General features: G+C 40.7%; 1 protein-coding gene and 2 long non-coding RNA genes across 3 annotated transcripts in view; 1 reads left to right on the top strand and 2 right to left on the bottom strand.

Annotated features, from left to right (window-relative positions):
- ST6GALNAC5 (ST6 N-acetylgalactosaminide alpha-2,6-sialyltransferase 5) overlaps nucleotides 1–11,748 on the bottom strand; it is a 125,902-nt gene extending 114,154 nt beyond the window's left edge. The window contains exons 1-2 of the mRNA XM_075936290.1: nucleotides 11,487–11,748; nucleotides 10,336–10,566 (exon numbers count right to left, since the gene is read on the bottom strand). Of these exons, the coding sequence (XP_075792405.1) occupies nucleotides 10,336–10,566; nucleotides 11,487–11,501 (246 nt within the window). The 5' untranslated portion in view covers nucleotides 11,502–11,748. The remainder of the gene's footprint in view (nucleotides 1–10,335; nucleotides 10,567–11,486) is intronic.
- LOC102456940 (uncharacterized) lies at nucleotides 10,585–18,681 on the top strand. Its single transcript, XR_331648.4, has 5 exons — nucleotides 10,585–10,969; nucleotides 15,063–15,132; nucleotides 16,106–16,209; nucleotides 16,872–18,053; nucleotides 18,548–18,681. It is a non-coding gene; the product is annotated as an uncharacterized LOC102456940 (long non-coding RNA).
- Nucleotides 18,682–19,322: 641 nt separating this feature from the next.
- On the bottom strand, nucleotides 19,323–21,621 carry LOC142830569 (uncharacterized). The gene is made up of 3 exons (XR_012905928.1): nucleotides 21,078–21,621; nucleotides 20,797–20,880; nucleotides 19,323–19,460 (listed from the first exon to the last, which is right to left on the bottom strand). It is a non-coding gene; the product is annotated as an uncharacterized LOC142830569 (long non-coding RNA).
- Between the last annotated feature and the right edge of the window lie 3,351 nt (nucleotides 21,622–24,972).

Here is a 24,972-nt window from a genome sequence, read left to right as displayed (position 1 = left end):
GGATGCTTTTAACTCAGCACTTTTACTGTACTCCACATCAGTATAAAACTTGGCAGATAGGTTTTCAGCTCAGTTGTGAATTTTTTCCCCCAGATTTTGATCTAAAGAGATATGGTTCTTTCTCCCCCCGCCATTAAAAAGCAGAGGGTAGAGGGGAAATAAAAATAATGTTATAAGGGCCTGTAGTTTAATTTTTGTATAATACACATCTTTGTCAGCAGAGTGTCTTTCACTCTGCAACTCAGAATCCTTAGCAATATTAAGAGGTTAGATCCAAACACATTTTGTAATTCTCCAGTTTAAAAAAAACAAACAAACCCCCAAGGAGCCAGATCGTGTTTTGATTCCACACTGAAGTCAACAGGGGCTTTTTGAGCATATTGATGGAAAGATTGATAGTTTTCTCTTACTGACGTCAATGGCTATTGTGCCATTGCTTTCAATGAGAAAAGGAGCAGGATTTACACACACTGAGAGCTGGATTCTCATCACTTCTGAGTATAGACTCTTCTGAGCTGGGAGGGAAAGATGCTTCTGAGGCATCTTTGCACTCCTCTGGGGCCAAAGTAGCCCCTAGTATAATGTAGAGCCACCTACAGAATGCTATAAATTGCACCAACTGCAGCAGTCCCATTGGGTCATGCACTGGCTGGGCATCAGGCACAGCAGCCACTACACCAGACCCCAACCCTCTTCTTCAATGCTGTGCCTGCCCCCAACAAGGTACAGGAACCTCATCTGCTCTTATACTCAGTTTCACAGTTGCTTTGTGCTCCTGCTGAAGTGCAAAGCAGACACAGGTGAGGCCAAGACTCTGTCTCTCTGTTTTCACAAACTGGCTATGTGGGTATTTGTACATATGGAAAGAAAAGAGGTATTTCAATCTTAGAAGAGGTTAATTATTTGATATGAACACAGATCTTTCCTAATCATACTTTACACATTTCTTAGCAGGCCTCAATTAGATGGACTGAAAGGCTACCACCAAAAATTCTGTTGTTTTTTGGGGGGATTATGAAAACTAAAATTTACATGCGGTTGTCAATCATACAAAAAGGATTTTATGTAATAAGAACACCATGAGATGTATTATAAACTTCAGCAAATGAAGTGACCTATCAATATGTACAGTAATAACTACATACTGATAATACTCAGTTCAGAATGATCTGAACTTGAGAGTTTAAAGGAAGATGCTTAAAAAGATGCTTTACACACAGATGCAGTTTAGGTGTCTAAATCTAGATGTCAATGTCTCTAACAGTGATTTAGATGCCTAAAGTCTTATGTAGGTGCCTATCTTTAGGCATTCAGATTTGAAAATATGGCCATCAGTGCCATTTGTCAGTTTCAATCTAAATTGTTAGGTGTTACAAAAAATGCAATAGTTAGACAGATGGTATTTTAAATAAGTCTATTAAACATCTGACACACGGTTATAATGACCAAGATTTGTTTAATAAGACTGCTATGAGACAAGTAACATTTGTAATACGTAAAAAACCTAGCAAGCTGAATAATGTGCTGCTGCAGGGTAAGCTTGGAACTACAGCACTATGTCATGTTCTCCAACCCCTCTGTGCATGGAACTCTGAGTGACATGGAGGAGAAAGAGCCTTACAGACACTCGGGCAAGACCCTCTTTCGTATCTGGCATTCCACAATCAGTCCCTGTGACGCCAATGGGACTTCACAGTCAAAATATACTATTCCATGTAACTAAGGTTACAGCAAACTGGCCCACTATTTGTAATAGCTGTAAAGTAAATGTTACAGTGGAGAAAGACAAAACTGGACAGTCCCATTAAAATGTACAGCAAGGGATGCAATATCATGAATGGCTATATGGACACAGGTATTAGCAAGGCAGCGATTATTACATATTTTTAAAATGCATTTTGCATCATTAACAATAAAAGAGATGTACAAAATGATCTGAACAATACTGAAAGAGGGCTTTTTTTTTCTTAAAAAGGATCCCAACAAACAGCTGAGCACAAACAGGGGAGTTGAGAAAAGAGTGGCAGTGGTAATTCAGCATTTCCCTGCCAGTTACAGTCGCGCACCACTGGCCCTATTTTGAGTGTTAATTTTCCTATTTTAGAGACAACCAATATGCCAACGCAGATACAAACAAGCCCTTTACAACAGCATTAGAAATACAAATGGACAGCAATATTTAAAAGTGCAGGTGTAATTGTTCTTCTCTCTGAGGGTGAGTCCAGCCAAATGTGAATGGCTCACACAAAGATGTCCTGTGCCCCTTACACTCTACAGTGGAGATCAGAAGAGAAATCACAAGTTGTTTAGCTGCATGTGGTGCCTATGGTCCTCTGTGTTTTATGGACTGGGTAAGCACAGTGGGCTACTGTAGGCCTGCCAGAGATAGGAGAAGAACAGGCATGCTTAGCCTAAAGCAGCCCAAAGCTAGGGTGACCTTCCTTTTAGGGTCCTTTCCTAGCCTTTTTCCCCCCCAAAAGTAGGCATTTGTCAAAAAAGTGGGGAGTAGCACAGAGGAATGTGAGAGAGGGAGGATCAAGCAGAGATGCCAGCCTTGCCCCCTGCATGGAGGGAGTCAAGACTGAGAAGGAAAGACAATGTTTCAGCATGTGTGGGGCTGGGCAACTAGCAACAATCTCACAGAGGGTGTGAGTGAATAGCTGGGGACAGCATCACTGGGAGGAGTGTGTGTGGGGAGGGGAGAGGGCAAAACAAGGAGGGAGGAAAGGGCTTGCGTTGGTCAGTGTCTGTGTTTGTTCCATTTTCCCTTTGGAAAATATAGTCACCCTACCCAAATCCCCCATCTAAAGAGTGTGGTGACTACTTCAGTCTGTGACCTCAGCTCATTTTCCTGGCAGTGGGCTGAAGAAATTCATTCTGTGCCTCTATATTCCTTTTATGTGTGTGCAGTTTGTGTGCAGGGTTAGAGGACCAATTGCATCACTATGGAACAGGTGTCTGTCTGTAGAGAATGTAATGCAAGGAAAAAAATTCAGGTTCAGACGACTAATGTGCCTGAGCATAACTCATTTTGTTATAGGGGAGGCATATCCCTGAGCTGCCAAAGTCGAAGGAAAGGTATTACCACTATGTGGGGAGACACATGTTTCTTGGTGATGAACGCAGTCTCCAGAAGGACCTGGTACTTTTATTCCTGATTATTTCTCAGTGAACAGTTTCCCAATAAGAGCAGGTTCCCTTAAGCTTCCTATATACAGTGCCTGAAGAATACAAACATGTTTGCACAGACCTTCACTGCTGAATTTTTCTTTTCCTTAGAGAAAATGAGTGGGACTGATGCTCCACTGACTATTATTATAACTGTTCTCTCTACTCCTGACCTTCCACAGCTGAGGGCAAAACATATTCTAATTTAACTTTGGCTAACAGTATGAACTTTATAGAATATTTTGTTCTCAAGTATTAAAACCATGGTAAAATCTAAGGATGCTAATAATGTACTAACTACTAACATGATATTATTTGGTATGACACTGTGAAGTGCTGACAAAGCAAAATATTAAGTACTGGAATTAAAAGGCAAAGCTAATTCAGAGTTCAGAGTCTACTAATTGAGAGTCATTATCCTTTCTCTATTCCACACTATTTCTTATCAAAGTATCTCTTCTGTGATGCTAAAAAAACGCAATGGTATTTTAAAGGAGCACATGTGAGTATAAATCATGTTTTTTTAAAATAAATTTCTAACCTATATTACTAACAACTTCCTAGATTATTAAACAGAAATTAACTCATGCTACTTGTTTACTATTTATTGTTTGGGTTTTCTCTTTACAGTCCCCTTTTCTTTAACAGTGAAGCTGCAACTCCTGATTTTTACCCACCAGCACAATACTATTGTGTTTGGGTTTAAAACACACCAGGGGGGTGTTTAAGTTTACTAATTATATATATAATAGGTTTGCATCTGACTTGTAAAACAATTTAATTTTGTCCTCCTTTATAACTGACAATGTTCCTTTGAGAATCCAGTATTTTGGTTTGTCCTGGATACACATGTACAATGCACTTCTCTTATGCTTTTAGGTGCAAATCCTCCTCTCCAGAATACACTGCAAGCAGCTGCAGGTTCTGCATCCCAACCCCACTTGTTTCATCACCAGGGCTAACATATAGGTGATCCCAACATAAGAGAACTCCACAATGCAGGTATGCCATGTGTGGCCCTATCCCACCAAGGAATTACACTAAATCTGCTCCAAGGAGACTGAGTATGAGCCAGGGGTAAGATAATCTTTTAGGGTTCTGTGGAGGACAGGGGAGAATCTGGTTCTTATCTACAATTGAATTATACAGATATTTGCAATTTTTTGAAAGTGAGAATTTGAGCACTATCATTAGAAATCTCTGAACTTCAAGTATTTGCATGCCTAAGTTACAAGAAGCTTCACTAATTAACCTGGTTTTAAAACACTTAGCCTTTATTGGAACAAAACAGCACTGACTAATGGGGACACATTACTTAGGGTTGAGGTGAGACTGTATGATTGATGTTTAATCTCACCTTGAAATGACCTTTGAGTTCTCACATCAGTTTGCATCAGCACCAAAGCTCTGCTGATTTGATCATAATTGCATTAATTAGATCTTAAATTAATACACTGAATTCCTTACTATCAATGCCATCTCTGCATCAAGAGCACTGCGAATAGTGCTCTACTGAGAAATGCAAGGTGGATTAATGGAGAAGGTCAGTAACAAAAAGAAAGCTCTGCCTTGTCCTCAGATGTCTGTAGATTTATAGATATGTCTGTAAGTTCTGACTTCCGATTTCCACTTACATTCCAGCACAGGTTAAAGGGGAAAATATAAGGGGCTCTATGGAAAATCATCAAGCAGAGGTGGACAAAAAAAATATAGTTTCCTTCATGGTAAGTCTCCTTTGGTTCAGCCTTGCTCCCACGGTAGTCAACAGAAGCAGAACTGAGTCTCTAAAGAGGGTACTTTGCCTCTACTGAAAGAAATTAAATAGCTTAAATTACCCATAAATAAAACCCAACATGTGAGACCTGTATAAGGTGGCAAATTTAAAAGGATATTTCATAAAATAGCAAAGTGCAATGCAAACTACAGATACAAATAAGAATATTGAAACTAATGATGAAAAATAGCAATTTGTGGCTCTCCTGGCCGAATGTGTGTGTGTTTGTGTGTGAAAGAGATGCTGTTATTATTTAATAATATATGGTTATATTAATATTCACATATGAACAGTGAAGAGATATTTACAGTAGCTTCACTGTTCACAAGTCTGAATAAAGGTCATAAACAGGATCAATGGAGAAACCACAGACACAAAATGGATCCTGCACTTTTAGAGTCCTATGACTTCTGCTATTTTCTACAAAGTCTGTAAAGAAAAAGACCTATCTTTGTCTGTTGTAAAGGAGGGATCAGTGCACTATGTTACACTTAATGGCTGTCACATGAAATGTGGCATTTTGAAACTGTGAGAAAAAAAAGTAGATACTTTACAGCTTTTCAAAACCAAAAGGATTGCACTATGCAAATTAACCACTATCAGCTGAATTAACCTGTGTTAACTATCTCAGTTTGACCACCTATCCCATTATTTTTCATAACTGTACTGAAATCAACACGTAGGACTTAAAAAAAAATTCCAAAATAGTTTCCTTTGGCTGGTTTTATTTGAAAGAAAAAAATTAAAACAGATAACACGAAGATTAATTCTGTGCAAAGAGATGAGTTTAATAAAAACTAGTTTTAGTTATGAAAATTCTTAAAATATACAAAATCCAGCAACAACAACAACAAAGAAAAAACACACGCACATTCCTGAGTTCTGATAAAATCCAAAGTACTTGGGGACAAATCCTCAGCTTCTGTACATTGTCATAGCCTTCATTGACTTCACTGAAACTATGACAATTTACTCGAACTTATAATCTTCCTTTGATATCTGTTGTCACAGTAACCAAGGATGTTGTCAGAATCCCATTATTCATGTGTGAGTTCAAACTTTTACATGCTGCATGGGGTGAGTTTACGTATAACTCCATACCTTAAGTGCATAATGAAATAAGAGACCAGCAACCAAATGTCTTCAGCTAAGTGAAAAGTCTTGAGTATCTGTTTCTACTTTGACAAAAATGTTTTACTGATGTATTTTATCAATTAACTAAATTCCTGGCCTTTGTAATTATACTTCTTATCCATAGTTAGCATCTTTATCAGCTGGATTCCACATTACATAACTCTTATTTTATGAAGACTTATACTTCACAGCAACCTGTGTAGTATAGCCCTTTCTATCTTTTACTTTCTATTACCAAATTCTGCTGTCTATATTCAAGCAAAAATGCTAATAAAGTTAATGGAAAGTGAGCTCAATAAGGATAGCAGAAATCTGACCCTGTATTTTTAAGTGAAAACTGTAGATGCATAACATGCTGAGCTGACTTATACATAATCAGCAACAGTAATGCGTACAGTACTTTGAGAGATTACAGATGGCAACAGTGCCAAACCAGAACTGCTGGCTGTGTGCAAAGATGCCTGCAATCTGGAATACAGCAAAAGGTACCATCTTCTATCTCTGTTGCATGCTCTGTAATGCAAATTGAATGTTATCACTTACTGCACACAGAAGCTGCTAAAAACTTTAAACTAAAATAATCAAAATGCAATGAACCAGTATTATGATTTGCTAAGATGAGAAAAATAGAGATCACTGCTGGTAGCACAAAAGCAACAAAAATAAACACAAGATAGTCAGCATACAATTAATTATAACACTTTCAAACAGCTCCAAATGTAAGCCTGGTAAAACAAATTGCTCTATTATGTGTATATTTTTTCACCCAATTTAACCTTTTCCAAGTCTAGTTAAAGTCAAACACTATATCCAACTGAACTCTTTCTTCTCCCTCAAAGTGAGATAAAAACAAATACTTTTTCTACTTTTTTAATCTAATGACTATATTAGTGTTTAGTGACTAAATGTGCCTGTAAAAGTACAGACTCATGCCACTGTCTCAAAACACAAAGGCAGTGCCATGAAAATAATCAAAAAATTCTGTCATACATAATTACATACTACTGACATTTATGTCATAACAAACTCTCCCCTGGCAAGGTTATTCCAAAATAAAGTCTCCCCCTGGTGGATCTCTTACATCATAATGACTCAATCAAGATGCTTATTGCATAATAAAGCCTCCACTTCTCAGTGAAACTGTTATGGGTAGAAGACTTCATTTATGTTGCTAGCATCATGCCATTAAAGTCTCCACTACAGCTCAGCTTAAAGCTTGACACCCCTCCCCCCACCACCAGCAGCAACTCTCCTTGACCTTCTCCGAAGCAACAAACTACTCTGTTCCAAAATGCTGTAAGATTTTGTGATATAATGAAATGGAATAGACACATTATCTATCTATCTGTCTATCAATCTATCATTGTAATCCATATAAATTAAGAGTTTAGTCATCAACTTCTCCAGTGCTTCAACAAAGGACTAAGAACTCATAGATTTTGATTGCAAGATTGGTCTTGTTATGGTACTTTTTTTGGGGGGGGGAGGGCAGGGGGGAGAGGAGTAAATGCAAAATCCTTAGTGGTTTTCAATTACATGTGAGGTAGAACTCTCACGTTATGGGTAATATGCATCACTGAGCCAATACTGGGTAAAAAGCCTTCCAGCTACCCAGAGTCATGTTGTCATGTTCACTTCAAAATTAGCAGATGGTTAAATACTTATTTCTTGAAAAATTTAGAATACTGATAGCCTTTCTGTTTTCATAAATTCTCTTCTACTTACATGCAGCAACTGTTGGTAAAATATTAGTGCCACCATTTATTGTTAAATTAACAAAAAGTAACATTCCCCTGCCTGATGACAAGACAGACACAGTCTGATCTAGCTTTTATGGAAGACAATGTCAAAATCCCTATCAACTATAGAAGTCATGAAAGGTACTGCTTTGATAGTCTGTGAGATTACTGTCCACTCTTTTGTCATGGAATAAGTACAGCACAGACAGAAGCAGGGAAAGATTCTCCAGGCTGGCCTGCTAATGTGCCCTCATCTTGCTAAGAAGTAACAGCTTCTAGGAACAGCAACATGGCCAATATTTCCTTCAGTCTTTGACCTTTCAGCAGCAGCTATCAACAAATAGAGATTTTGTGCCTCTGTGCCTCTTCTGATAGTTTTTATCATGTAAAACACCTGGCCACTAGGAACTAAAAGGAGATGTCCTGCTCTTTTCTGTTATCTGGTGGCAATGATTTTCAACCCCTGGTGGTGTGAGATGCTAAAAGTGAAATGTTGCAAACCAGCACCATAGCCATCCAGACTTTTTCACTATTTTAAAGAGTTCAGTTCAACAAAATATATTTTACAGTTTCTAATATGCAGCATTGAGAACATTGGCTATGATGTAAGCTGAAGGAATCAAAGTGAAATGCACAAATACAAAGACTAATAGACAAAAAAAGGTACAAATTACACTGGGTGCTGAAAGGCTCATGCAAAGCAGTCTTCAATGGTGAATAGGAATTTAGATGTTAGCCATATCCTCAGAAGCTGAGTGGCCATCATGCGTGACCGTATATAAAATGAAAGAAGAATACAGTAGGTAATCTGACCACAGTAGGTGATAACTTATATTTAGGGCATGTTTGTGCTGCAATTGGAGATGTGAGTGAAGCTCAGATAGGCTAACTTTAACCTTGTAACAACAGGGGCAAGCAATATATAAGTATGTATATACCTAGGGTTCCAGGCAAGCTTCACATCCCATGTTGAAGTTTCAGCCACCACATCTTCACTGATATTTTCAGCTGTGTTAGTTAGCTTGAAACTAGTACAGGTATGCCTAACTAAACTGCTTGCAGCCATACCTTCAGCTGAAGTATGGACATTCCCTGCATGAGACTGTTCAACAATGCTCAATGTCTTGCTTTTCAGGCAAATTTTCTCCTCAGACATAAAGTGATTTACTTCAGTAGTAAACTAGTACTGGACCACTATTGTCAGTAGTCACACATACTGTATCCTGTGACATTTCAGTACTGTGAATAATTGTTAAATTTTATCCCTGAAGGGAAATGCCACTACAACCACAAAATGCAACCTTTATATGTGCCAATATATTTCTTTTGTATATTTCTTCTCCAGAATCTAGATACAATAAAGAGGACTCTGATTCCAGTAGTTATCCACCCCCCTGCACTCAAAGAAGGGCTCCAGAATTCCCCTTCCAGAAACAATGGGCAATAAGGTGTGTCCTATGTGAGGGGCACCACTTGTGAAACCAGAGTCTGTTCACCTTTAAGTAAAGGATATGGAAGTCTGACATCCAGAAGCAAGGGTTGCCTGTCAGCCCATTCTGTGGTTTTGAGCACCACAATTGGCACTGCCTGAAGGAAAGGATACCACAGTTTACCTAGAACAAAAGGCACCAGAATTTGCTCACCTGGATCAATAGGCATCAATATACATGATCAGAGAGATGCACCATAGTCAATATGCTGCCAAGAGGAAGGCTGCGGTTGACAACTTCACTCCTCTGGCACAATGGACCTTTCTACAACAAAGGTGAAGCTCAAGGGGGCCGACCAAGGCTGTGACATGAACTTTTACAGGAACCAAAGAGTCTCACAAACTGTACTATCTTCCACTCTAAGAAAAGGACTGTTTCTCTGACCTTGCACTCTCTACATAAACATATAGCAACATGTGTGTATACACTTTAAAAAATCCAGACTAAAACAATTCTTGGGCAGTGGAGGAGAGAACAAGTCCATAAGAGATGTGTAGACATACTGCTTTCTGCACTACTGGAAGGTATTCAGATACTAATGAGTGCAGTAGGTGAACCTGAATAGAGCAGAGTAAAATAAGGTGACAGGCACCAGTCCCAGAAGCCATGAACATTGGTGTACCACCACAAACGAAGGACTCAAGATTCCAGTTATAGCCCCCACAGAACAAAAAGTGACATCTCCACCATCATGAGTCACAGCCCGCCTCCCAGAAAGCAAAAGGCAGGAGAGTCACAGAGTCACACCAGGCTAAGTGGTACAGGAGTCACAACTAGCCAAGGACAGGGAGGACCACAGCTTCAGTCCCACCCCTACAGAGGGCATGGTGCCAAATCCATGGCCCATTTACATGTCTGATCCAATCATTAAGGACCCATAAGAGCTTCCGCTGGGTATTTGAGAGCTGGGAGGAACCACAGAGATCCCCAAAGGGCACTGGACCTATATGGGGTGCTCCCTCCCTCCAGCCCCGGCTGGTGGCCAGACCTGGCCCACTTCTCCCTGCTGCCCCTGTGCCCATCTCCTCACCTTGTGGTCCACGACACTGATGTAGCCCTCTAGGAGCCCCGCCCCCACAGGGAGCCTCGGGCGCTGCTGGCTGCCGCCTTGCTGCTTGCTCTCCGGCTTCCCACTGGCCGCCACCGCCACCTGCTGCTGCTGGTTCGGCTCCTTCTGGCCCCCGCCGCCGATGCTGCCGTACATGAGCAACAAGCTGGTGCACATGGTGGTGAGCACTAAACACACCGCCAGCCCATGGCGCTGCGAAGGGACAAAGAGACACTGAGCCCCCCTGCAAACAGCCCCGGGCACACCCCCCCGCACAGCGCAAACCCCGACCCGGGCGGGAGAAGAATGGGAATCCTGGAAGGAGGCGAGCGGAGGGGGAGGGGTCACATCCTAAGCGGGGCAGACGGGGTGAAGTCTGGGTCTCTCTGCACTCCCTCCCCGCCCTCCTTCCCTTGCACTGATCCGTCCATGCAGCGCCCTGTGGGCCTCTCTCCTCACACTGCAGGTGGCGTCCAGTGCGGGTCACTTTTGGGGCAGTGTCTTTCCAAGGGGGCGGCAGCAGGGGGTAGCTGCTCGGGTTAAGTAGCTATTTGGGAAACACCCGCGGCGCCTTTCCCTTTGCAGCGCTTGCAAGTTTGACACCGGTGAGGACCAGGTAAAAGTGCGGCTCGAGAACTCCACTGAAACCCCCCCTCCCCCATTTCGCTACCTCCCTCCCGTCACCTCCCACCGCTTTCTGCCTCTTTTCCTTCCGCCCCTGCCCCCCTCTCCTTCCCGTTCCCATGCGTTCCCCTCCGCTCCCTTCCCCGTGCCTCCATTCCCCTCCAGCCGCTCCATCCCTGCATTTTAATGACTGTTAGGAATTGTTGCACTAGCCAAGTTACAGCCACGCTCATCCTTTAAGCCGATCTGTTTGCTCCACGCTCTACGGAACAACACCGCACGCGAATAGGAGAAAAGCAGGTGGAAAGTTCTCCTCCCCCTCCCCCTCCTCGGGTTTGTTCCCCTTAGTAAAATGTAACAAAAGAGAAGGTGCCAGTCCTGGAAAGGCTGGAGCGTATGTCTGATGCCCTGGCCAGCCCGCTCCACTGCCCTCGTCTTCTCCCCCAGCAGGGCTGCTTTCGTTTGGTCCCCGAGTGACCTAGGATCATTAGGTCCAACCACTGACTTACCGCCAGGGTCTTCATTGTGGGCACCTCTTTGTAAAGAATCCTCAGGCTTGCGCATCTGGGGCCACTTTCCCCTCTAGGGTTTCCATTGTGAGGAAGCCAAGAACATGGTTTTTGCCGGGGCTCAGGCCGGAGAGAGCGAGAGAGACGCCCGAGCTGGGGCTGTTAGGGAAAGCACTGCTGTTGCAGAGATTAGAGACAGCATTAAAACTGGACTGGACCCTCTGAGTCTCTCTCAGTGATCTACACAACTGCTGCCTGCCACTGTCTGCTGGGTCCTAAACTCCCCCGGTTCCTTCCTCGCCTCCAGCACAGAGGCAGTTTCAGGATAATGTAGAAGTTAAAGGAAGACATAAGTTAGAGGTTGTAATGATTTCTCGGACAGAAATCTCATCTCCACACAGGAGCCCCTTTCCCCTCTTCTGCAGTGAAACACACTCTACAGTATTACAGTCATCTGCACAATGTCATATTTAATCAGTGGGCAGGATTCTGATCAACCTAAATTATAACACAATACCATTAAATCCATGCAGGCCACTTGCTTTGCCTTTTTTAAAAATCCTGCTTAGAACACAAGGACACAATCTCCAACGTAAGTTATTTCCATTTTGCCTAGAGGAAAAATTCATCACTCTCTAAGCATTAACTGAGTTTTCTGAGCCCTGTGGTTTTGAGGCAACAATTTTTCATCTAAATTATTTTCATTTTTTTCTTTGTAAATATTTTAACACCCTCCATTTCCAGAACAGTATTAACTACAGTTTTAGAGTCTCCTGCTTGGCATGCAATTCTTATTACATAACAATTCTTCATAATAAGTTTTAAAACATTTATATACATACATTTCTCAAAGAAAGTGAACCTGTAGTATCTTGTACTCTCTAATGCCATCTTTCTGATTGCTAGAGATAAAATTCATTTTATATGCGTTCTCTGGAGTCCTTTACTGTTTACATCTTTGATTTTTCTGTATCAGTGATGCATAGTTTAATTGTGAAAACTTTAATAAAGCAATTTAAATTACATAAATTTCTTACTCTAGGAATTCTATAGTTATATATGTGCCTCTTCAAAACAACCCATTTTCAGGTCGGTTTCTTATGAAGTTATTAAAATGACAGTATAGCATTTTGAAAAAATTATATCTTAATTATGAACATATTCTCTTGAAATTATTCATCAAAATAATAGTTCTAATATATGGCTTCACATCTAACCTACAGCAATATAACATTAAAGACTACATTAAGGAGAAAATGATCAGCAGGCTAACTCAACCATGTTCACAATAATATCTTTCTCAAGGCTGGAATTGTCACTAAAATCCATTTTTCATCTTTACTAATTCATTGGTAGACTAACAGTGGAACAAATGTCATCTCTAGCGATGGCACAGCATTCAGCATTTAGTGCTTTTTAAGAAAGTAGAAATTATTAGCAGAAATAAAAATGTGTGCTGCATCAGTGGAGATGGCAGTAAACATGCTTTGTCATTTCAAAGAAGATTGCTGGCATTGCAAATATATTTGCTATTTATTCCATCTGTGGTGTAGGTTAGAATAGTACCAGTTGTTAAGACAGGAGTATAGGAATAATCTTATCAGTCTTGGTAATTCTTTATTATGTGGTTGCACTTGACACTCAAATTAGTGAAACAAAGGGCCAACTTGATGAATCATTGAAAGCAAATTATCTGCTGCTTTCCAAGGCTTCCTGCAAAAAAACTACAAAAGGCAGCTCATACATTTTACAGTGCTGTTTCTCAACTATCGGCAAGCAGGTTGCTAGAAACTGACAAAGCTGCTCTAATATATTTTGCTATGCCCAGCTGAAGCATCTTATTTATGATGCTTTAGGCTCATGACTACCTTAGACATCTGTGATACAGTATTCCCACCAAACTCATTAGACATAGTTTTGGGTAGTAGTTGATCTGGTAGCTGGATATATTGATAGAATAGCCAGGTTAAATTTTCTAATTTAATGCTGAGTTGGCCTTGAATGTTGTCCAATGTTCTTTGAATCTTAGATATATTTAATTAGATTGCCATCCTGATCATAAACACTAATCTTGGCAGTCAAATGGCCAGCAACACAAATGCTGTAGTGTAAAGTAAATTCTCTAGTAGTTATTATGTGTAAGCATGGTCTGTCCAGGGATCACTATAAATCAACTGGAAACCTGCCCAGATAATTTAATTTTAAGTTCCCATAAATTACTCGTTTTTATTTTGTGGGGTTTTATATTTAAGAGAATGTATTTGTGTCTACATTAATGCATAGATATATAGCTACATGAACATATACATTAAATTTAATAATTAGACTATCAAGAAGAAGAAGAATGTGGGCTGAGTTCATAAACACTTAATTAACTTGGAATAAAGCATATTTTAAAGTGAATCTGACTAGCCTGATTCAATATAAAGTGAATCATATAGTCATAATTTCTTTTTTAAAATGAAAAGGGATACTGAAATGGATTTCTGATTATTCTGAATTCTGCCACAGTACCCTGTTTACAGCAAGAGTTCTGTTTTATCAATCAAGACTTTTGCTTGCTGCTTTTGGAGGACATGTTTCACCATGGTCTAGGTCAGTAATAGTTAGTCTGAAGCACCAGATCAGAGTCACATTTACCACTTGTCATCACTCTGCACATCTTTCTATGAGTTTCTATTTTTATATGTATATGACCCTTGTGGGTTCAAGGGGTAAAGGAAGACTGAAACAGAAGAGGGTGGTGCTCTCCCCACACAACAAGCAGTGGTTGCAAGAAAGGCAGAAGAGGAAAATGGCAAATGTAAACTGACTAGAAACACATGTAGGTTGCAGTGACACTGCCAAACAATCTTCTCAAAACCAGTAACACTTGCAAATACCAGAGATCTCTCACTGACAGCTTGAAAAAGCCCCACCCTTGCTCATATTGTACCCTTTACTTTCTAGATGAATGTTTTAATTATTGCTTATACATTTGTTACACAGCACATGCCATGTGGTGGCTGTCCTCACATGAGTACTGTCCAAGAAGAATCTCTGCTCCTTTTTCCCTCAAAAGCACCCAGTAGGAACCAAGGCATCCCAAATATTATTGTTTAGACACCCTAAGATTATGTTGGGGGTATGACAATGCTTAGCATTGCTGCTGTTGCCCAAAAAGATGTCTCATGGATTGAGGCCATGACATTGCCGGTGTACCCGCTGCCATATCTGGAAGCCACCACTAGCAAAAGCAGCTAACATAGGTATGGCAAATGCCACTTCTGATCATGCAGCTCCTCCTTCCTTCCCACAATACCCTGGAGGCATTACGTCTGTGTCTGCCCTCTGTAAGGAGACTGCCTCTAAGCCATCGCCACACAGCTGCTCCAGCTGCTCCTTCATGCCTCAGTCTCATCAAAGCCAGAACGAAGCCTTAAATCTTTAATTATTTTGTGACTCTCCATGATGTTCTTTTGATGGCAATGCAGTTCTTTTGCTGTGAAAGAGTGAGTATTATGATGAAGTCGTAATTCTGGTTGCTGTGCACTCAGCTTAAGGGGCAGTAAGAAAATTAAATTCTTGTTTGTCTAGAATCATGCGCAAAGGAGAGTGCGGGAAGAAAAGTGAGGGAGAGAATACATCATCAGTGGGAAAGCTATGGGTGAGTTCTACAGATCATCCAAAATGCATGTTGAAAAACACCTTTATACTACACCATTATGCATTCTGTAAGTGCCATTTATTCTATAGAAAAAAGCACCACAACAATTCTTTAGGTACAATTGACTATTGGGACTAGTTTTGTATCTTTATGCCTCTAAAGCCAGATGCCTTAATTACAAAGGTCACATGTGGTGCTGAGAATTAGAGATAAAAATTTTGTTCGACATGCAAAATGCCCTTTAAAATTAACTACAATTATGTTTTCTTTAAAGTTTTGAGAACTTCCACAGCTAGAAGCAAATTATGTGGCTCTATGAAAGCTGGGATTTCCCCCTCTGCAGGTATAGACTCATGTCCCCATTGAAGTCAGCCAATGGTAAAACTTCCATGCATTTCATTAAGAGCAGGATTTCACCCCAAGAGTATAAAACTCTCAGTTCTACAGGCTCTTGAGAGATCATGCTTTAATGAGCTTGTCACTCGTGAAGGACAGAATACCGCCTACCGTGGACCTAAGGTGGAAATGATTGGGAATTCAACATTTCAGGGGGGGAGAAGAAAATATTTTTCTGATGAGTTGATTATGGCTGCATGAAGGCATTCTGAGTGTTGGAAGATGCTGGGAAAAGTGGATTAATGAGCAGAGGCATAGTCAAAGCTGATTGATAAATGTAATCCATCAAACTGATATCACCTCCCCATAAGTTTTATTATGTATGTATATATTAGTTTTTTAACAGTTTTCCTAACAGAAAAGATCCCGCTGAAACTAATTTTTGCATTGCAAACATAACCAATGAAAAACACTCCACAGCCAACATGATAATGAGTTCATTCTATAGATCTTTCAAACTGCCCAGTGGGTCATGAAATGCTTTTAAAAATTGGAGATGTACATCAAGGATTGGTTAAAAAAAAAGTAGAAACAATATTATGAATCAGTCAATACTATCTCCCTCTTATAAAATCAGGCTGTCTTTGAACTTCTGACAGAAGCAAACAGTGATAGATGCATACAAAAATAAAATATTGCATGGAAATGGAAGTGCATATGAAAACACAGGAAAATACTGAGGTAAGGTCTGCTGAGTCTGCTGTTTTATTCATATCTATTTCTTGGTTCTCTCCCCAATCTGCGAAGTATAAATAAAGGTAATGGATATTTCAGAAGCAACTGTTCTAGCACTGCAGAAGGTACTTAGCAGTACCATAAGGCCATATATGAAATACTGTGCTTAGTTCTGATCACCTTTGGAAAAAAAATTGAAATGTAGATATAGTGAAGGCTCAATACAGAATGAACAGAATGATACAGGAACATGGCATAGCTTTTACATGTAACTTGTTAGCGGTTGATAGTCTTATTTTTTTTAGATATGAGGAAATTAAGAGGGGAAATCACTAAGATACAGTATACAATGTCAGATTTGGAAGAGAATAGATACTCTAGTCTAAGGCCTAGTTATTCCAGTCACTGTCGGATACAACAACAAGGAAAGGAAGAAAAACATCATTTTTTATATGCAGCAAAAATTTAACATATGGAGTCAAGTAATTGGGGGAATTAGTTTAATTACTAGAGTTTTATAAGTGGTTGGACAAATGTTTAGTAAATATTGTGGGCGTGCTTTTTTGATCTAATACAGAAGTTGCAATATCAATAAGATTTTCAGCATCCTTCCAGTAAATTGTAACATCCACATCTAATGTGCATATATTTTATCTTCTTTTGCTTAGAACCAGTGCAGAGAACTCTCTGAACCAGTATGAAGTCAAAGCATTAAGCTGAGAGGAAATGTTAAACTTTTTAAAAAATTACTAGTGGAAAAAAATAAAATGACCTAACAAATATCCAGGAATCAAACATTAATAAAGAGTGCAAAAGGATTGATGGATAAGTACTCATTATGGTCTGGCTTTCAGTGTTTCATGTATTATTAGACAGTCATCTGGGAACCCTCCTGCTGTTACTTACAAAAATACAAACAGCACTACTCATGACAGGCTGAACAACAACTATGACAAGTGGATTTGTTACTATGAAACTGAAACAGGGACATGTCAGTGAACTGACAGAAGTCCTTGAATTTTGAATTTCTTTCTTGTGTTTTGACTCAGTTAGTAATGCTCAACTGAGAATTGATCAAAGCTGTCCTCCCTATTCGTAGATGATAACCTTACTATCACTTATGACTGTCCTGTGTTTGTTTGTTTGCCAGACCTGAAAAGGAGCTCGGGGTAATCTTGAAACTTTGTCATTTTCATCAACCAAGATGAGTCCAGTAAAAGATATTACCTGACCTAACTTTTTTCTCTGTTAAAAACCATACTTCTCAGACTGCAGGCTAAATTGTAATTTAATGTTTCATATTTCAGCTTTACAAAATAGACAATACATTTAATTCATAGAGTTTAAACTGAAATTATTTACCGGTTTTCTCTATATGTTCATAAATCTCAAATGGTATTTCCCAAGCTCACTCCAAATACTGTTATCCCAATGGATGCTGCTGAACTTGGGGCTATTGGCTTGATTCTGCAAGGGGCTCAGCTCCAGTGTTCAGGGGAGACAACAGGGACCAGCTCCTTTTTGGGATTGGGCTCTTTGTGCACTGATGTGGAGTGCTCGTTAGAGCTACAGTGTTTGGTGCCACAGTCCATAACCAATCAGCAGGATGGCTTTGTCCTAGGAAACATTCAGGAAATGAGCACTGTAGTCTGATAGTACAAAGAGATAGAGAAGAGAGTCATTTTTTATATTTTTATTTGACCCACAGAATGTAGCCTTAAGAATGTCATGTTAAATGGGTTACAAAATCACATAAACACCTTACCTATTTCCTTCTTACAGGCTTGATTCTGCAAACCTTAATGTCATAGTCACCTAACCAGATCTATGAAAACATTAACACTACTAAGGTGAGTGAGGGTGTGCAGGACTAGGTCCCACACTGGTAGAAAAGTTTTTTCTTTGTGATGCAAATCTAATCAAAGCCCTCAAAGCAGCTGTTAAGGTAGATGGATTACCTTCTTTCTGGTGTATATAATTCTTTTGTCAATTACCATGAGCCTATTGAAACACAGGGCCACCCAGAGGATTCAGGGCAGCTGGGGCAAAAGCAATTTTGGGGGCACCTTCCATAAAAAAAATCTCAGACTTCAGAGATTCTTGTGGGGGCCCCTGTGGTGCCTGGGGCAAATTGCCCCACTTGCCTCCCCTTGGGCGGCCCTGTTGAAACATTTCAGCCAGATTATTGGTATTCATCACTTTCAAATCGATATGCAATTAGATCACCTTCCTTGCATGACTTGGGGTGGATATCACTGGGCACATAGGGGCACCTTGTAATACTATGATAGATCAACTCTCTATACTGGTTGGCTAAATCCCCCTTTTCTCTCATACTTTTCAGGAAAAAAGGAACAAATCCAACCCAGCTATATCTGGCACTTCCCTTTTAGCAACTGCACTATCTTTCTTTGGACTGCAGCTATCACATTTGCAATGTCTGCCCTCACCCCTTCTTCCTCCCAGCCAGACTTTTCATTCAGCTATGGGGACCCTTTCAAAACACCAGTTTTTTTCCTGGTCACTGTTAAACAGTTTATTCAAGCTGACCTTTATGTATCAATTCTACACACAGTACAACAGAAGCATATGCCTGGAATGTACCAACACTAATTTTGCTACAGAATTTGCATTTCCTTCTGATAGTCTCCTTTGTGAATTCTCTTTGTCCCTTTGCTTGGAGAATCATAATCTCTCCTCAGTCTCAAGTATTATAATCAAGTGGTCATGTTTATGTAATTGTTTTATTTTGTCCTCTTTGCTTATGGTTGTTTGTTTCAGTTGAGAAGGGCTAGTTTGAAAGTCTTTGTTTTCTCTAGAATATTTTCCATTTGTGTTATAATACATGCCTTATTAAACAGTAGTCACAAAAACATTCTGTGGAGCATGTTCAATTTTTTTTCTGATAAGTACTTGAAGTAGGACAATATATGTTTAAATGAGTGGGGTCCAACACCATTCATGATTTAAATCAGACATTCAGATGAGGGAGAAATGATGCTAGAGCAGCACAACATGTTCATTTTATAAGTTTCCTTTGCTGAATCTCTCACTGATTCATTTCCATCACAACTCCAAATCACACTGGACCATCCTTCATATGCATATGCTGGATTTTGGTTGGTTTCAGTTGCTGTCTGCTGGTAAACAAGAGCTATTCCTCTGAGGCCTGCTGACATCAGTTTGAGAGAGCACCGAGCTTGGAGTATGACTGACTGACTGGTTGGCAAAATTGCTGGTGGGATGAAGGTCTAGATCTAGAAGCAAATACTTCAAGGACTTACAAACACTGGGAAAGGAATGAGGGCTGGCCAGACAAGTGAGGATTCCAGCATTTAAACCAGCCTTTAACCTTATCATGAAGCATTAGTATAATGACTTCTGAGAAACTCAGGCTATGTTTACACTACCAAGATATTTCAAAATAAGTTATTTTGAAATAATAACTCCTGAAATAACTATTTCAAAATAAGCTTATTCCTCTTCACAATCAGGGGTTATTATTTCGAAATAACAGGCTGGGTAGTGTGGACACTCACCTTGTTATTTCAAAATAACTCCCCAGTGTAGACATGCTCTCAGTGTTTGATCAGCCTCAGTGTTTGGATTTCATATTGATGACATCAATAAATTGCTATCCTGCTGGTGGGAGGGTGCTTTCTCCTTAAGCAAGAAGATGGTACCAGCTGCCACTCTGGTTTGTGTAGCTTAGTCAACCTGACTTAATCAAAGACACTGCTACATTTTCTAACTTGCCTTAACATTCTTAAATAATTTTATTTTAAATACTTGTAAATCTTCAAAGTACTGTCTAAACATTAATTAATCCTTACAGCACCCTCCCTGAGACCTTGAGTGTTCATAACCCAGTTTTACAGAGAAGAAACGGGCAGAGAAGGTAAGGCCCACATTCTCAGAGTGCTACTTACTCACAACTAAGGTGTGTCTACACTCCAGGGCTTAACTCAAAATAAACTATGCAAATTGAGCTATGTCATTTACGTAGTTTTTCAAAATAGCTTATTTCGGAATAGGGAGCGTCTACACAGGACTTATTTTGAAATAGAGCACTCTTCTTCTGGCTTCCCTTATTTCTCATACAATGATGTTTACAGGAGTCAAAGTAAGAAGTCCTACAGCTTGACAGAATTTTGACACTATTTCAAAATAACTGCCTGCTGTCTAGACATGGACTAAGTTATTTCAGAATAGCGCTAGTTGTTTCAAAATAGTGTTGCAGAGTAGATGTACCCTAACTGAAATCTCTCAGAGCTATGACCATCAACAGCTCTGACAATAAAGCTCTCAGAGACTAAAATTGAGAACCCAAAACAAGGGGTCTTTCTTGGAAATAGGTCCCAACTTACTTTTAGAGGAAGTACAGACTACACCTCTCTTTTCAGCCAGATAGAATAGAAGTAGGAAACCTCTCAAGTTAAATAAGAGCTCCAATGGATGGGCAATGAAACATCATTACCTCTTACAACTAGGGCTGCATTAGATATCCCAGTAAGCTTCAGGGAAATATTTTGTAATAGCTGCATGTTTTCAGGTACAATTAGTCTCAAAATTGCCCAGCCTCTACAGACTTACCATCAACTTCAACTGATGACACCCAAGTGCATGTGAAGTCCAGAGACCACCGGAAGAAAATATCTGTGGCCCTCATCTCCATCCCTACCAAACACACAAGACAGAGCCAATTAGTGGGAAAGTTTGTCAGCAGTCACCAGAATCACCTACTTTTTTGCCATCTCTACTGTCTCCTCAATCCCCCATCACCACACATCTATCACTTCAGGTTCATTTTTCTCATAGACGTCTCTTTTCTTAGTACTGAGTGGGAAGCAAGCGTGCACAACCTCAACTGTTACCTATCTGACAGACAGTCTGACCACCAAGGCACCTCCAGCCAGTGCTGCTGGGAATTAGCTTTTGTCTGTTTGCTGGTCACCTCCCTCTCATTGGTGTCTTCCCGGGTCCTCATTTCACTCTCCACTCCAGACCTGGGTCATTTCTGGACTGCGGTGTCCTCTTCAGGACACTGCTCTCTGTCAGTGCCCACTCCAGTGTCTCTTGACCCCCTTCCAGGGAGGTGTTTGTCAGTCTCTGCACTCCAGGGTCTCCCCTCCCAGGGAATATCCAGTTGCCTCAGTGATGTACTGGCAGCCTTTATCTAGCCCCTGCCTCAGGGGCAAACTGCAGTCTGAAATGGCCACTCATCAATGGCAAGGGGGTGTGGACCTGCTGCCTTTTCCTACCCTAGCTGCCCCCCTACAGCCTTCATACTCTCAAGCCTTGTCTCAGGCACTGCAGCCTGGGAATGAGGTCAGGCCAGCGCTCCCAACTCTGCTTTCCTTTTCCAGCACTGCTTTACTTCCAGGAAGCCTCCTGCTTCCCAGGCAGCCAAGTCCCTCTTGCTCTTCAGCCAGAGCAAGAGTGAGTCCTCTCTCCCTCCAGGAGCTCTTCTTTATACAGCTCCCACTTCCTCCTCCCTTCCCCCTGCTGGGCGCAAATTGGCAAAATAACAGCCTCAGCTGGTACTTCGCTCTCAGCCCTTGCTCAGGTTTTGCTTTTAAAGGGCCAGTGCAGGGCACCATTCCCTTATAGTTTGGTTACAGCAGTTGCCTGTACTGATCCCCGGTAACACATTGTGCAATTTGAAACAATTGGCTTCCTGTGTTACAATCCACCAGCTATGAGAGAGTCAGCATAGAATTACCCTCTCCTACCCTTCCAGCTATGAAGTTGTCTAGTTCTAGGCCATGGTTCTTAAGCCTTCACTGATTTGGAAGGCTGTTTCATTTCCCTTTGTTATTGCCCATTCCCTGCAATTGCTCAGAAGGCTAAGTAGGACCACTGCCTTATTTCTGACCCTGCAGATAGATCCTTCCTGAGCACTCTGTTAAGGGATATCAGTGCATGTAACACTCTGTGTGCACGTGTGAGTGAGCTTACAAGGCTCCTGGATTAATAGGAAGTGTAGAAACAGGCAGAAATTCTATCACCACAGCCAGGGTGAAGAAGGAAGAATACCCCCATTTGTAGCTTCTCACATTTTAGGCTGGGTTGGCAAAGGAAAGGGTTAGAGGATAGAGAGAGTATGTGAAGCAAGTGAGGATATAATGCATGAAGATAAGCACTTTAAGAAGTATGCCAGTGATAAACAAGGTCTTAGACATCATCACAGAGGGCCAAGAGGCAGAAAAAGATATTTATAAAAGTATAAAGTCTGACTTGCACATTTTCACTCACACAGGCAGAGAAGAAAAACTCTGGGACCTAAAGCCTGCCCAGGGCTGCTGAAATCTCAAACTAGCTAATAGGGACTTAATAAGAAAGTAGAGGTCTGCATTCAGAGAAGCCCCGGTTCGCTGTGTACAGCTCACTGATATTACCATGATAGGAAATTCAAGGACCAGCAGGAATATCATATTGACAAGCTTTAAAATATAGTTTAATGGGAGATGACTTGGTGCTCTGCAACCCTTGCTTGGAATCCAGGGGCGCAGAGACCCACAAGATGAAGATTAAATAGTCAAAACTGGGTCCCTAAATTTCTGTCCCTAAATCCATATTTAGGCACCTAAATACAAGTGATTTAATTTTCAAAGATACTGAGCTCCCACCCCTCCTACTGACTTTAAGGAAATTCAGATTTGGATTAAAAATGTGTCTTGGACCCACTTGTAATTTTAGACAGAGCAGATTACTCTATTTTTTTTAAACATGTGGGCTGGCCTTCCCCTGTTCCAGTCGACTGCCATGGAGCTGTTCATAAATCTTGCAAGCCTTTAGGCAAGTCTAGTCCTCCTAGTTCAAAAAGGGAACATCTTTTTTGCAAGCTAATGTTTGCTATTTTCATGCCTTGGTATCACTAAATTATGCAAACCAGGTGCTGATCGACCGATACTTTCCAGACCACATAGTGCTGATTGTAGCTCTAGACCAATGTGTATAGGAATGTGGGTCATATAGATCTATTTTGTTCCTAAATGTAGGTATTAACAAATTGCCAACGTTATTGGCCAATTGACTCAAAGCACAAGCAGTAAAATAATTCATCCTGAACGTGTGGTTTTATTTTATGTTTAGTATGGTAGGCTCACCTGCACGAATTTGCTGTGCTTATTTAATATCCTCTTTAAGATGAAAAATGATGCCAGTCCTGTAGTAATAGCATCTTTTGACTTGGAGAAAACATTTCACTGGATTGAATAGCAGTTTCTCTTTACTGTGATGGAAATTTTAAAAATTGCCATAAATATATTTAATCGGTTACAGCATTCTGAGCAAGGATACATGCTAGTGTCACAATATTATCTCCTTTCTGGACTTTGCAGGGGGACTAATCAAGGACACGTCCTTTCAGTACTATATGTGCAATTGTAATCAAGGCCATTTTAAAAAGAATAGGTTGGTGAGGCTACAGCAGTATGTGTGGCTACATCTACACCATGGAACTATTTCAGGATACCTCTGGTATCCCAAAATAGCTATTCCACATCTTAAGAGCAAGCCCATTATATCTCACTATTCTGACATCCCTGAAAACTTCATTGAACAAGGGTTAAGGAATATCTTGGCATAGTACTTTATTTCAAAATTACCTCAAAATAAGCTGTGCAAATTGCGTAGCTTATTTCGAGGTAAGGGTGCTGGATAGAGCTGAGAGCTCATGTTCTTCCAGCTGTCCTTACACAATGTGAACTAATATTTTGTTGTATGTTATTAACCGTGTAGAGTATCTAAACCACAATTGAGGCAATTCAAATGATGCAGGGTAGACATCCTCATTCCTAGTTGTCAATGCTATCCTGCTGGGAGGAGGAGGAAGGAATATTTGTGAGACTTAGGGTTTTTTCTCTTCCCTTTTGTCCTGCAGCTATCAGCCAGGATAGAGCCCAGTGCTTTTAGGATGAGACTGTGCTAGGCTTTTGCCTCTACTGACTGACACCAAACACATTTGGTGTGGATGAAAGTTAAGGATTAATAATATTGACATGAGCCAGGAATAATGTGGAGAGAAACTCTGCAAGCTTTCCCCACAGCACCAAATACAAAAATGCCCCTCTGTAACACTGCAGTTATTTCACTCCTGCTCCCCATACACAATCGTCTCTCTATATATGACAGTTTTTTCCTGAGGGATGACAGTGACGTCATCACACCACTCTGCTTCCTGCCACCTGCCTTCATCCTCTGCCTGAGGCCAGGGGGCAGAAGCTGGGTTGGTGAGGCCTCAGCCCGGGTAGGGGGAGCTGGGTCTGGTGTGGCCTCAGCCTGGCAGCCAGGGTTGGGGAAGAGCCAGGGCTGGCACAGCCTGGTCTCCCCTGGCGGCCTGGGGGGAGGAGAGCTGGGGCTAGCCTGGCCTTGGCCTGGCAGCCGGGAAGTAGTCCCACCAAAAACAAATCAGAGGGCAGAGCAAAGAGAAAGTTGTGTGATTAAACCTAACCAAACCAGTGACTCCACAGTTTGCCACAGGAGTCCACCAGTTAGCACACACTCCTACAATTTAATATATTCATATCATCACAACATATGTGAGAGATTGTCTGTGTCATCTGACATTTCCACCACCACTTTTGGGATGGAACACAACAGCTCTTTAACAGTTACGAGGCATGTAATGCTATTTGGCATGATTCTCTTTAATACAATGCAACAGCATATCAGTTTCCAGTACAAAAAGACTCAGCGAAATTCAGAGAAAGGTGATTTCCAAACCCATAAAGGAAAGCTATATACATCGCTTCTATTGAAAAATGA

Source organism: Pelodiscus sinensis, chromosome 9, assembly GCF_049634645.1.
Source record: "Pelodiscus sinensis isolate JC-2024 chromosome 9, ASM4963464v1, whole genome shotgun sequence".
Classification (NCBI taxonomy): Eukaryota; Metazoa; Chordata; order Testudines; family Trionychidae; genus Pelodiscus; species Pelodiscus sinensis.
This window is presented reverse-complemented; position numbering and strand designations above follow the sequence as displayed.